Source organism: Chroicocephalus ridibundus, chromosome 1 (genome assembly GCF_963924245.1).
Source record: "Chroicocephalus ridibundus chromosome 1, bChrRid1.1, whole genome shotgun sequence".
Taxonomy (NCBI): Eukaryota; Metazoa; Chordata; class Aves; order Charadriiformes; family Laridae; genus Chroicocephalus; species Chroicocephalus ridibundus.
In genome coordinates, this window is record NC_086284.1 from 86785301 (window position 1) to 86798782 (window position 13482).

Sequence of the window (13482 nt, forward strand, 5' to 3'; positions counted from 1 at the left end):
CAGACTACAAAGGACATGGAAGGACATGTGCAAAGGACAATGTGCAAGGAATGAAGTGGAAGCAGGTCCCTCTTTTGGCAGGCAACCACATCTGGTAATTCCCTTCAGAAACGGTGCGGGCTCACGCATTTACCAGGGAGCTTCTTCCCTCTCTTTCTCCTTTCCGGGAGGTTTTTCCAGAGCTTCGCTGCTCTGAGGTTGGGATGCTGTTCCTCAAGCATCCAGCCTAATTGCATTCATGGCGGGTTTATACTTATTTGTCCTTGGGCCAGCATTGTCCTCTGCCCTACCCAGCGCTTGTCCCTCCCTCTGAGCTTCTCCCCCACCGCAGGCTGAGAACATTCACCCCCTCGTGGCTTTTCTGCCAGCTCTTTTAGTTTCTATTCTGGACTGCCTAGAAAATCCACTCCAGCTTTTGAGTATTTTAAAGGACTGTTCAGTTCAGTACCTACTGTGCAATGTTTCTGCTTTCTTGGTGCCAGTGGGGCATATTCCCTGACACGGTGAGTCAGAGCTCCTGCAGGGAAAGGTGAGAAGATACGGATGTGCGCTGGCTGGGGCCATGGCACAGGGTACTGTAAGCTTCTCAGTGCCCTTTCATTTGAAGATAAACATTGTATTTGTGCTTTATTTTCCTTCTGGTACAGCACTATGCACAGCTCTGCCAGGTTTGCCAGCTAAGGGCGAGTTGTCGGATGGCGAAGGGGTCATGCTATTTTATCTGTGAACAGCAATGTGTGTCTACATCAGGTAGCGCGTAGCAGAATTGTATTACCTTGGTTTCATTTTTAAGTCTCATGCAAAGTGTATTAACCCAACTCCTACTCTTCTTATTTGTAAAACACTGCTGCCAAAGCCAGAAGAGCTTTCTACAAGTTAATTTTTGCAGCGAAATCTATTCTAGTCTAATGAAATGTCTGAACATTTCCTAAGTAGGTAAAACTTTACACTCGCTTACTGAGCTCTGTCACAGACAACTACTAGAGCTGCTGTCTAGACAGTTTTTTTCTGGGAGTAGGAAGGAACTGCTTGTGCCTGCCGTTTCATTAGCCTCCAGGGTACAATTTGTGATCGTGAATATCACATATCCTCAGCAATATAAAGAATGGGTGGGGTATTATTACTATCACTTATAAATTTTTGTCCCGATATGAGCTTCCCAAGGAGGCGGTGCGGCTCAGAACAGGATCGGGGCAAGTTGCTTTGTGTCTCAGGACCTTGTCTGTAAAATAGACGTGGTGCTTCCTTACCCTCAAGGGGTAAAAGAAATATAAAAATCAGCTCCTGCTAGTGAGATATTCACCTACTGCAGTGGTGCCAGACAGACAAGCCATCAAAAGCTCCGCTTGCGATTTGGCAACAGTATGTTATTACAATGTCGACAATTTAATTAGTAAATCCTCATGATGAACAAACACCTACAGGTTGCCATCATTCGTCTTACAGACCCTCCCACTATCAGTCATTTTTTCCTCACTCTGGTGCCGTTCCTCGCACTGACACCGTGGCCGCTTGCGTGGAGCAGCACTGCAAACGTGCTCTAAACAGGGTGAAAGCCCACCTGCAAAAATCCACTGAGAAGCAAAGCTCTATCACCATATTATACTACCACTTCCACCATGACACCCACAAAGTTTTTGTGAACCGGGTTTTTTTCTTATCAAGGAAACTGATAAAGGCTGTCAGCATCCCGCATATGGCAGCATGGTTCCTGGGTTTCTCCCCTTGCGTCTGCTCCCTCCTTCTTCTTCACCTGCTGTATTTTCCTGGTTTCTTTCCCTATACAAAACACTGGTATGCCTTCAGCCTGAGTGAATGTTGTTTTGCATTAAAGAAAGCAACAAAACCAGAAAGAGCAAAGTATTTCCACCAGGGAGCAGCTCTCCGACATGTTGCACTGACCCCTCCTCAAAAAAGGGCAATTTCTCCTGCAGGTGGGAGAGTGCAAAAGCGTGGAAAGTAGATGGGAGCCCTGAAACATGCCAGTTCCTTGGCTGGAGACAACATACTGCCATGGACGTCCTGCTGCCAACCCCTTTGTCTGGCTTGGCCTCCCCCTTGGTGGTGTCCCACAACAGCGGCGTGTCCCTTCTCCCTCATGTGGGAGTGGAGAGGGCCCTGCTGGGCAAGGGCTGGGGGCTGCCCTTGCCTAGACTGGTAAAAGCAATGTAAGGGGAGGCCCTTGGCCGCAAAATACTCATCATCTCAGTGGGCAAGATGGAGGGTGGAGAAGGGGGCTGGCACACAGGCTGGGTCGCCAACACAGAGTTACAAATCCCTGGATTTGTTCTTCGTGGAAGAGGGCTCTGGCCGTCAGTGTTGTGTGGGGCCGTGTTGAGGTTGAAGCCACCTCTGCATTGCTCATGGCAGCTCCGCCAGGCTCTCCTGCCAGAGAGGGGAGATGGGAGGGAGAACAGGGCTAGTGGGTACTGCCCTGCTTGAGAGAGGTGAAGGCCAAGGAGAGGAGCACGTGGACAGTGGGGGGACCAACCCGAGGCACGCTGGCTGTTTGGCTTCTCACTAGGAAAGGAACCCCAGGAGGCACCTGCACCACCCTTCCTCCTGTGCATGAGGGAGCCTGCCTGCATCGTCTGTGTTGTCCTGTAAGCAAAACAGCTGAGGCGGCTCCTTGGCATTACAAGAGGAGCTGACTGTTTCTATCGATGCTTCTAGAAGAACAAGCAAAGCCAATGCTAGAGCTGAGGACGTGCCATGCGCCCTGCTGCATTACGAGGGCTGCTGAGCACAGGTGGGACAAGCCTGCTCCACACGGCCGGCCGGGACAGGGCGCTGGTGTCTCCCATAGCCCTCCTCTCTTGCCTGGGCCCTTAGAAAGCTAGCTGTTGCATATACTGGGGCTGGGCACATCTCCCCTGGCTCCCGGCACTCCTGAGATATTCTCTCAAACCTTTAATGGACTTGGGTCATGTAACTTTCAGAGGCAGACTTCTGGGATTTTTCTGTAGAGGAATTGAAGTTTTCCTGTCCCTCAGAAGTCCCTGTCTATTAAGCGGACCTCTTTTGATAGGTGACAGTTAAAGTCGTTCAGCAGGGCAGGCAGTTAATCTCGGCTGTTACGCACCGGAAGGCAAAGAGCTAGCAACCTGTGTCAGAAATTAGTCGCGTGTAACGTGATGTAGTGAAAGAGCATATTGGCAGGAGGATGGGTGAGTGGGAGACCCATTCCTCCCTCTGCTCTTGCTCAAAATGTCGCTGTGGGACGGTTGTGTAGCTTCTTTGCATTTTCATTTTGTTATCTATAAAAGGATTATCCCTTTAGTCCATATATTTAACACCGATATAGTACCCTTGCACCTACTTGCTTCTATAGAGCCATTTGCAATCTGGCCAAAGGGCATTATCTAAATGTTAAGTGGTATAACGTGGTATGGAAACGCGGAGAAGATAACTGTCACTGTTATTTGGTGGGAGGAGAGGTGCTGTAACATCCCCAGTGCTCCCTCTTGGCACTGCTGTTCCAAGCGAGAGCCTTTGCTTTTCAGCTAGGTTGATGTAAGAGAGGCCAGGAGTCTTACCTTCCACTCTGGTTTTATCCTACAGCTGTCTCCAACCTGGATGCAGAGAGCAAACTGAGTGTCTATTACCGAGCACCTTGGCATCAGCAAAGAAACATCTTCCTCCCCTCCACGAGACCGCCTTGTGTGGAGGAGCTGCACCACCACGCCAAGCAGCACCTGCGAGCCTTGCGCAGAGGTAGGTGCCCACGAACGCTCCGGCTCCATCTCCATCTCCACGCACGTGACACCTCACCATGGTCCCCTCCAGGCAGTGGTGGGGTGCTCAGGCACAAGCACAGGGCTGTGGGCACTGATCTCCACAGGGATTTAGGTACTCAGGTGAAGAAATAAAGCTGAAGACGTAATTCTAGCAGTAGAAAAGACTTACGCCCTCCTCAGCTTGTTTATGAATACTAGAGTAGAGCTGAAAAAGGACTTTTTACTCTTCCTTTTTACATACTTTCTTTATGTTTTTCTATCAAAGTGGCTGTGTCTGAATTGTGCGAGCAAATCCGTGCACTGACGCCAAAAGGATGGAGGCACTGAGTGTTTCAGCAAGGCCACCTTGTCCCCCTCCACTAAACAGGTGTTAAACAAGGCCTCAGCTCCAGGACAGATAAGATTTAACTTCCCAAGGGCTGAAACTGGAGCCCAGAGGTATTAAAGAGTCTCCACGGAAACGGAACTGTCAAGCATGATACTGGAGGAGACCTGCAACTTTCAAGGGTGACAGCTGAAAGCCAGGTGATACCCTGGACAGCTTGGAAGGGTCGGGTAGGTGTCCCCTCCCCAGGCCAGGGAACACCTCCTGACGTCACCTAACAAACAAGAGACTTGTAGCCTCAAAACCGGATCACAAGACACAGGGAAGGAGTGGGAGCAATCAAGGTCATAACCAGGCTCCTGGATCCCTGCCATAAAGGGAATTTACTAGGTGCAAACATCTGGAGGGTCCTACAGGGAAGGTAAAAGATGGGGGAAGCTCCATTTTCACTGGGAACCTAACCAAGGGAAAATTCTTACCAGGAAGCAAGTAAAAGTAGGCAAACAAGCCTTTCCTTCTTCTGTGCCATAGCGAAGGAGAAAATCCATGCAGGTCACCCTTAAAATGTTCAGCAGCAGCCTCCTGTGTTGGAAGTGTTTCGCACCAACAGCTATCATTGCCTCGCTCATTTATTATTGTTACCAGGTTATAACAATAATCGATTACTCGGATCTGCAGAGCATCTGTTAGCTGGATAAAACGTTCCAATTAATTATTGCATTTGACTCTCTCTGCAGATTTTAGCTCAGGAACACACTGTGGGTGCAGTGTGTCTTCATAGGACTGCAAAGGGGGATACAGCCAAATTGCAATCAGAGTAGTGCTGGAGTAGAGCAGAAGTTGGCTTTTCTGTTCTCAGAGGCTCTGCTTTGCAATTGTCCCAGGACCAGGCTGATCTCTGCCTGCCATCTTGTGGGCAGGAGAAATCCTGACAGCAGTGTGGGAAGGCAGCTGTCAGAAAACGCCTCATCATTTTGAAGTTACAAATCTCAGTTTTGGCAACTTCCCGTCCTCCGCATTTAACGGCAGCTGTGCAGGTTCAGCCGGCAGCTTGGCATGTGCTGCTTTATTTTATTTTGCAAATATCTGCGTATATTGGAGTGAAATTATAATAGGAAATTTACTCTAAACATGTTTATTGCGTCTGACCTATTTCTTCTATCAGAATTTCATTATCTCTTTATCTATTTAACCAGGAGTAATTAAAACCAAAAGACAGATCAAAAAAACAGCTATGCTAGCAGCAAACATTGTTGGCTGGACTGTAGCTATGTGCATGGTGAATCCATCATCCCCTTCCAGCAGGACTCCGTGCAAACAGTAGTTATCTGACCGTCACCTAAAATCAGAGATGGGAAGTCCATCAGAGTTCTCCCATTCACTTGGAAGTTTTCAGAGACTTGGGACCGATGCTGGAAGAGGACTGAATATTGTGAGCCCATGGGGAAGGAAGACTCTTCTGGGCCTGGGATGGAGAGATCTTCATTTCTCCAGGCTGATCTCCTCCATGCCGGGACACAGAGCTGCCGCTGCAACAACCTTCATGATGTCAAGCCAATGCTCAGGATACGGTGCTGCCGTGCATCCAGGGAAGGAAATCCTACCTGGGCCTGTGTTTCCTTCTTTCCCCTCAGAGGGGTATATTTTATATGGGTAGAGTACAGGCGTTACTGCATCTCAACATTTCAAGGCAACAGGAGCTGCAGGTTCTCATTGGGAATCAGGCCTCAGGTCGCAAGCGCCTAGAAGGTAGCTCATTTGTCACTTGGGATAAATAGTATAAATCCCATCTGGGGAGAATTCAGCTTCAGTGCACGCGCTGGGGTGTGTTGTACGAGCATTGCTCTTCCAGGGGCTTGGATGTCCAGTAAGTGCTTCTCCCCTTCAGTTGCAATAGGGATCGTAGGTACCGGTCAGTGGGGAAGAGGAGGACCTTCATGTCTGGAGTCCACATCCTGTGCGTGTCTCTGTTGTGCTGTTAGTAGAGATGCTTATATGTTTTTAACAGCCTAAAAGACCCATGTCTTCTTTCTCCTCCAAAACAGAACATCGAAGCCGAGGTGATAACAGAGAGCAAAAAGTCCAAGGCCCCATCGCTGTGGTGGCTCCCCCCTTTCCTCCCTTCCCTGCAATCTGCAGTCAAAAGAGGCAAGCGATAAAGGACCGGCACTTGCTACCAGTAAGTCTTTCACTACAGCTATCACGCACGAACACGATATTAGCATTGTGGGACCGGCGTGTGACAATGCTTCACAAGTGCCCCCCTACCCCGCCCCCCCTCCCCAAGCCTGCACAGGTACGATACAGCTGACCTTAAAGACTGATCAGCAGCACAACTCAGGTCGCAGCTTCCATCAGCCAGCCCCAGGGTGGATATCTCCATTTAGAAACCTCTTATTTTTAACCGCTGGCAAGCACATATACGTACTCGTTCGCACACTCCTCCACAGCCTTTCACATTCTCCGCTCCTGCTTTAGGCAGCACTTCCACGACCCTCCTGTATTTTCAGTAAGTGCTGTAATTTCAGCCCTGGCATTAGCATTGCCAGGAGCCAAGAACTCAAGGGCTTTGAGTGCTGGATGGAGGCTCACGTGGGTGCAGATAGGCTCAGCAGCACTTCTCCAGCTATAAGGAACTACAGTTTCCACGTATGTATGGGCAGTGGTCCTGTTCTGCTGTGTCCACCTCCATGCAGTTTTTTTCAGATGCTGCACTTCTCCCACGTGTCCTTGCAGCCAGCCACGCGGGAACTTCAGCTGAAGATCTGGTCCTGTATGTCTGTGCTGACTTGCCCCTTCTGCACTGATTTGAAATCAAATTGGTGTTGACAATATGATATTTATCATTGTTAAAGGAAATGCTCCAGATACAGAAATTTGTCTCTGATTGTGTCCCTAATTCCCACGAGTTTCAGCAGGATTTTGGTATCTCTGTTGCTCTGGGTGTTTGAACCATGAAAGTTCCAATAGTAACTAAATTCTGCCCTGCGCCAAGAGCCTTTGCATTCTTCAAACCAGTTTAAACTCCACAGATCAGACCTGGCTTCAATTCGTAAGTGATGCATGTGCCTAATGCCAGCCCTCAGTGCAGGGATAGATCTGTCCTGCATCTGCAGGTACAGGGACATTGGCATCTACAGAGATCCTACACCTGTGAGCACATTATAAGTGTGTAGCCACTGAATTGTCACCTGCTTAGCTTAAGAATCCAGGTATATTCATCTTAATCTATTATGTTACCATACAGAAATACTGTAATGGTAAAGGAGTCATAGTGTTAAACCTGTTCAGGTCACCTGTCCAGGGACCGAAACTTCAGCTAGCCAGTCCACAGAGAGAGTTTTGTTTCTCGTCTGAAAGCATAAAACGCATGACGAGGTTTCGATTACTTTGACTATTCTGGCTTTTTTGGCTGCTTATCCAGATAACTTGGAGGAAAGCATCACCATCACTGTAGGCTTTGAACTGGTTAAATTTGCAGGCCTTGTGATTCAACTGAAAGAAGAGATCCTGATTTTAAGGGACAGCACAGAAAAGAGTTGGAAGACAGAAAGGAGAAACGGGCTTACCTCTTACTTCTTTGTAAGTCATCATCAAAGCTAGTGCTGTGTAGGGTCACTGAAAGGTAGAGGAGAGGTCACCCTCCCCATTATAGATCAGAACTAGTTACAGATAGTAGTTTGGATTGTATCCTGAACATGAAGCTCTCTTAGTTAGTATCAAATGGGGACCAAGGCCTGTCTTTTGAAGTTGCATACTCAGGCAAAAGGCCTGAATCTTTGCTGTGTTTGGAAAACGACCAGTGCGTTTTAGACATTACTTCCATCTGCGGAACACAAAACAGTGAGCAACCCTCTGAGTCCTGTATTAGTTGGCAGAATTAAGTCGTGCTGAATGCAGATGTCTTGGCTTTATCAGCAAGTCCACCTTTTTCTTTTCAAGAAGGAAAATACTAAGCTTTGTGCCCACCCATATTGGGTCTTTTTTTGGAAGCCGACCAGGTTCAGTGTTCCCCCGAGGAGGAGCAAACAAGAGCTGCTTGGAGGTTGTCGTCCTATCGATTTCAAGGCATCTGGCAATGTTCTGCTTTGGTAATTGCAAATATGCCAAGGCCAGAGTACTTCAAAGTGCCTTGACCCACTTCTGAGAGAACTCCTTGTTCTTGGGGCAACTGCAAAAAGAGAGGACAAGGCAAGATGAAGCTGCAGTTGAATGCTCTGTCTGGCAAAAGGTTAATCAGAGATTTTTACAAGACACTACAACAATGAATAACTAATTGATATTGTGTCAGCCTCCACAACTTTAATGATATCATTACAAGAGAAAGCCGAGAGTGCTGTTATTGGCTCGCTTGCCCTTTTTGGCATAAGCTTTTTGACATCTGCAAATGCGTATCTGCGTCAGGGGCTGTCGGTAATGTTTGGTATCTGATTCCAGGTGATTGCAGCATCTATTTGTCAATGAACTAAAGATATTAAATCCTGCAAGAATTTTTACTCAAGACATAGCAGTCTGTTCTGTATTCCACCTTTCTGATGCACTGGAAAGGTGCTAGTGAAAGCAATACTAAGCAACAATAAAAGCTCCTTTCTGTGTTTCTTATGAAATAGTAAAGGGATTGTTTCTTATAAATTAGGTAAGGGATCAATGAGAAGCTGGAAATTTTTTTAAAGTTACAGGATCTGACTTTTCCAAACTGACCATCAAAGTTAAATACGCGCATTAAGGCACTGAAATAAGTGGCTTGATTTTGAGAAATGTTCATATTACCACTGTGAGCCCTGTGAGAACTCTACCTACTGAAAGCTACGGCAAAACAGGTCACCTCTGTCTGAGACCAGCCAAAGATTCCACATTTGTCCATTTTGGCTGCCGGTTTTATTGCTACTGGGTGGCTATGAGCGTTTCCAAAGATCTCGCATACTGTATAGTAAAGCTGGAGAAAATCAGCCACAACAGATGAAGATTCACTTTTAAGCATGACTATTTTTACAGGCAGGGAGATGCCAAAGTCCCACAAATTCCAAGAAAGACCAAACAAATTCAAGTCCAAAGCAGCTAATGCCAGTGTCAATGGGTCTGGAGGGCCATTTTGGACTGTTCCATCACGAGATCATTTTTTCATGGAGAAGAAGCAGAGAACTAGAAACGACTGTGTATCATAGGATCTCTTGTGTCCCAGGCAAGACAAGTTTGGAGTTAGCTTTATAGTCTACTCTTGTTACAGGAACTGCCCTGATTTATCTGATGAAAGGTTCACTTAGCCCAGAGGCCAGAAGGGGATCCTTCAGGAAAGAGTATAAGAACAGGGCATGATTTATGCCAGTTAGTACCCCATGATTTATCCTTCCAGTTTCATACAGAAATTGGTTACAGAGGTCCTGAGACAGAGAACAAATACAGAGTAATAGCCACCAAGGAACCTGTTTGTGTTGATTTTGAGACTTGTTTAATCCATTTTTTTAGCAAATTTACACCTTTGGCTTCAACAGCATCCCGTGACAATGACTTTAACAATCTGCATGAAAACATATCTTTTATTTGTTTCATACCTGATGCCTCATAATTTCATCATACCCCTTCTAGGTGAGAAACAGTGAGCACTGCTTCCTCATTCCCTTTCTCCATGCCCCTCCTGGTTTTGCAGACATGATTTTACTTTCCTATCCATCCCAGTCATTCATTTTTAAAGCTGAAAATCTCGAGCTTTCTCTTTCTACACAGAACTACTATACAACCAAACATATTTATAAGTATCATTCATTTAGGCTTTTTTGCCAATGAAGAAAAAATTAAAAAAAAAAACAAAACAAAACAACCAAAAATAATCTGAGGAGAGTACGAGGAAGGTATGGACTTGGGAAAACGAGGGAAATATTCTTTACATACGTTCCCATGACAACCCTGCCTGTAGCACTGCTGAGGCCAGTCACCGAGTGTGAAGATGCTGTGTCATTCCAACCGCATTTCAGCATTCTCTTTCATTTTCTCTGCATTTTTTCTGTCTCTGATTTCCCCACGTCCGTCCAGCCAGGATCTGAAATCTCACTGCTCAAATTCAGGGTGTCACGGGGCGATACTTTCTCAAACCCTTCCTGGTGCAGCTGTTACAATAAAACAAGGGAGGTGGGGCAAGGAACTAATAATATTTGGAAATTCACACAATTGCACAAAGTTCAGTGTCTGTTCATAATTATACTCTGAGCAGAAATCTAAGGGACAAGAAGCAGGGACAAATGTAAGGGTCAAGAAGCAGGAGGTTGTTTTCCAGCCAGGCTTTGCCTCTCCCTGAGACCTCGGCTAGAGCGAATGTGAAGAGAAAATAATGCATCAGGCAATTTATTCCATCTCCTTGCCATTTCAAAAATATTCCCTATGGTCTGCCTTAGCGTGCTTTGTACGGCAAAGGGAAACACAGCTGACTGTAACTTTCAGACAGTTTTATGCTGAAGCCATACAAAGCCCCTCAGTAAAAAATAACTGAGTTTAGTGCCAGGCACGAGTTGGGCTGTGCGCTTTCTGTGTGCAAACCCTGCCTGCAGCTGTAAGAAATAAAACCTACGTGGCATTATTCATCAGAATGAACTTGTATAGCACTATTTGTGCAATGAGCCTAATACCTACTACCCTGTATCGTGGGATTATTATTCTGTACCTTTGTCTGCTGGAATGCCATGTGTGGTATGACTTCTGTCAGGAAACACGTCTTATTTTTGTCTTTATCTTGTCAAAACATTGGAGCAGTGCATTAATCATTAAAGGATTGTCAGTACTTTAACAGATCACATTTGTGATGCTCCAAAAGAAAAGAAAACACCCACAAGCAGATAAAACAAAAACTTGAGGAGAATGAAACATACGGAAATACAAACGTTGGGAGCAGGCAGGTGAGCAGGGCTGTGTTTTGCAGCAGAAATAGCACAGCCAGAAGTACTCCTGTTGTTTTCTCCTCAGCATCAGTTGACTGTGTAAGAAAGCTGCTGTACAGATATAGATTATAATTTCTAATTAAGTAGTCAACCGTGCTCTGAAAACACTGGAAAGCTGCTAACCTTTTATTAGTATTTCTTCTCCTTTTACCAGACCTTTAATTTTTCCAACATGTAAATCAATACCATTTTCCTTCGCTCCTGCGAGTTAATGAAGCAGCAGGAAATGGGAACAGGGAGGTTTCACCCAGGGCCACGGAAAGGATTCAATACTTGACTCACATGAATGTGGGATTAAATGCTAGTTCACCCTTATTCTACATGTTAACCTTTTCAGTATGTGAATGATTGCTTTCAAACACGAAGTCAGGATGTATTGTTAATAACTACATGTTATTTCTGTGCTCACGTAGGGTGAAAGCATCCTGCATATGTATTTTCTGTTCGCTGCTGGAAATGGATCATATCTGAAGCTTGCGGACGCTGAAGCTAGATGCTGATGCTCTGCGTGGGTTGATATCACCCCTTTTATTCATAAGGTCATCCTGGGAAGGAAATTTCACCCAGCTGGTGCTATAGAAGCCTGAAGTCAGAAATAATATCGATCCCTTATGCTTTTTGTCAGCTGCAATTCGTTCTTTATTCTTGGGTTTATGTTTCTCCCCTCACCATTGCACTGCGTTCAATACGCCCTGTGCACTAACTTTGAAATCCCAGTATCTCCAGTAATGCTATCACTATAGGTAAGGCAAGCTAGATACATGATTTAATGCAAATTAAACAAGTGCTTCTTGCACTAGTCTTACATCATGAAGATCGTGAACAACAGTGGTATCTCAAAGCAACGGGGGCTGGAAAACAGAAGAGGGACTTAAGTGCCATTTTTGTCCTGTTATCAGCCCATTCATTTCCTCCTCTGATCCCAGCTCTGGGATAAGAAATGATCCATAAATTGCCAGGATGGCAAGGTTGTCGACTGCTAAATTGCTTCTTTGTCCCTGCGCTGATGGTGTTGAAGATTTTCATTCACTGAGAGGGTGAATCATGTGTCCTGACTTAGGTACCTGCAAGTAACACCAGGCTCTTCCAAAAATCAGTGGGGAGAGTGTTCAGGGGTGCTTCATCTCACCCCGAGTTAGGTGCTGAAGGAAGATGAGGTGAATTGCCCTGCGGCAATGCCGCTTTCTCTTTCTCTGCAGGGTAAGCCTTGTTGACTCGTTCAGACGTGGACCTCCGACTTTTTTGCGATAGTGCACAGAAAAGAGAGACTTCCCCATCGAAGAGACACAGAGCACTGAGAAATCAGATACGTTCATATGCAACCCAAATTTTTACTGCAAAGCAGTTTCACGAGCTCAATGGCGCCTCTGCAACTGAAGTTGATGGGATAGCTCAGAAAATAAAGATGCTCGCATTTGTCAGTGACTGCAGAATAAATCCCTAGTCAAGCAATTACGCACTGGTTTGGTTTCAAAGCAATCTTAGCCCATTAAAGAAAAATGCCTATTTAAAGTATTCTGGCTTTGTATTTAACAGATTGATTATCACCGTTGCTGCTTGCCAAGCACACCCACACAAAGGAAATTCACTTTGAAAACTGCCTAACTGCAGATTTGCCCATCAGACCAGAACAGCCTTGGGTATATCATAATAATTTCTTGCTTAATTACGTGTTTACTCAGGACATTTAGAGATATTCTGGTCTTCTGAGTGAATGAGAACATTTAAAGAGCAGCAGCTCGCTCTCTCCCCCAGCATGGAGGTGTCGATATGCTGAGGCTGCTGCTATATCCCAGCATGACCCGGCTGCCCAGTGCTGGGCACCATGCGGGAAGAGGGAGTAGGTGACCTTGGGACCCCTTGGCAAGGTAGAGGTGGCACCAGCTTTCTCAGGAGCACCCCTGTGACAACAAGAGCTGAAATTTTGCTGGTCGCCTCCATTTTTGTCCTACCTCTTCACGATAGGAACCTACCTAGGAAGTTTGTCCTGCCATGCTTAAGGAGTGATCTGAGACTTTGGCACATCAAATGATGGCTGTGGGTACGTGTAATTAGACGGGTATTTTCTCGGAAGCATCAGGCAGAGTGTCATGCAGGGGAAGCAGGAAAGCCCTGTACCAACAGGACAGGCAGATGGGTAGCCAGGCCTTGCTTGAGGCCATAGTCAAGGTCCCGCTGTTTTTCCCTAGTAGGTTTGCCCCTGAGTGGCTTGTGCACGTTGCTGTGCTCAGGGCTCAGGGTTGGAGGTCCCACCCATCCTCTTCTCCTTGTGCACTGACTAGGACCATCATAGGCCTTTGTGGAACATTGCAAAGAGTTTCATATCCTGAACTCTTGTCACCTCGGCAGCATTCGTCTCCCCCTGTCTCGACCCTCCCCAGAGATCCTTCAACACCTTCCATGGGGAAGTTGAATTTCCGTTCAAATCCTGATCCCGTTAACTGCAGTCAGCCTGCTCAGAACAGGTGACTGGAAACTCAGCTGGGGGACC

At 46.3% G+C, this 13482-nt stretch overlaps 1 protein-coding gene across 3 annotated transcripts in view; it reads left to right on the forward strand.

Moving 5' to 3' along the window:
* The window catches only part of NHS (NHS actin remodeling regulator), a 266771-nt gene that overhangs the window by 234832 nt on the left and 18457 nt on the right, over positions 1-13482 (forward strand). For all 3 annotated transcript variants that reach the window (XM_063342424.1, XM_063342436.1, XM_063342426.1), the window contains exons 2-3: positions 3562-3714; positions 6108-6241. In XM_063342424.1, the coding sequence (XP_063198494.1) occupies positions 3562-3714; positions 6108-6241 (287 nt within the window). The remainder of the gene's footprint in view (positions 1-3561; positions 3715-6107; positions 6242-13482) is intronic.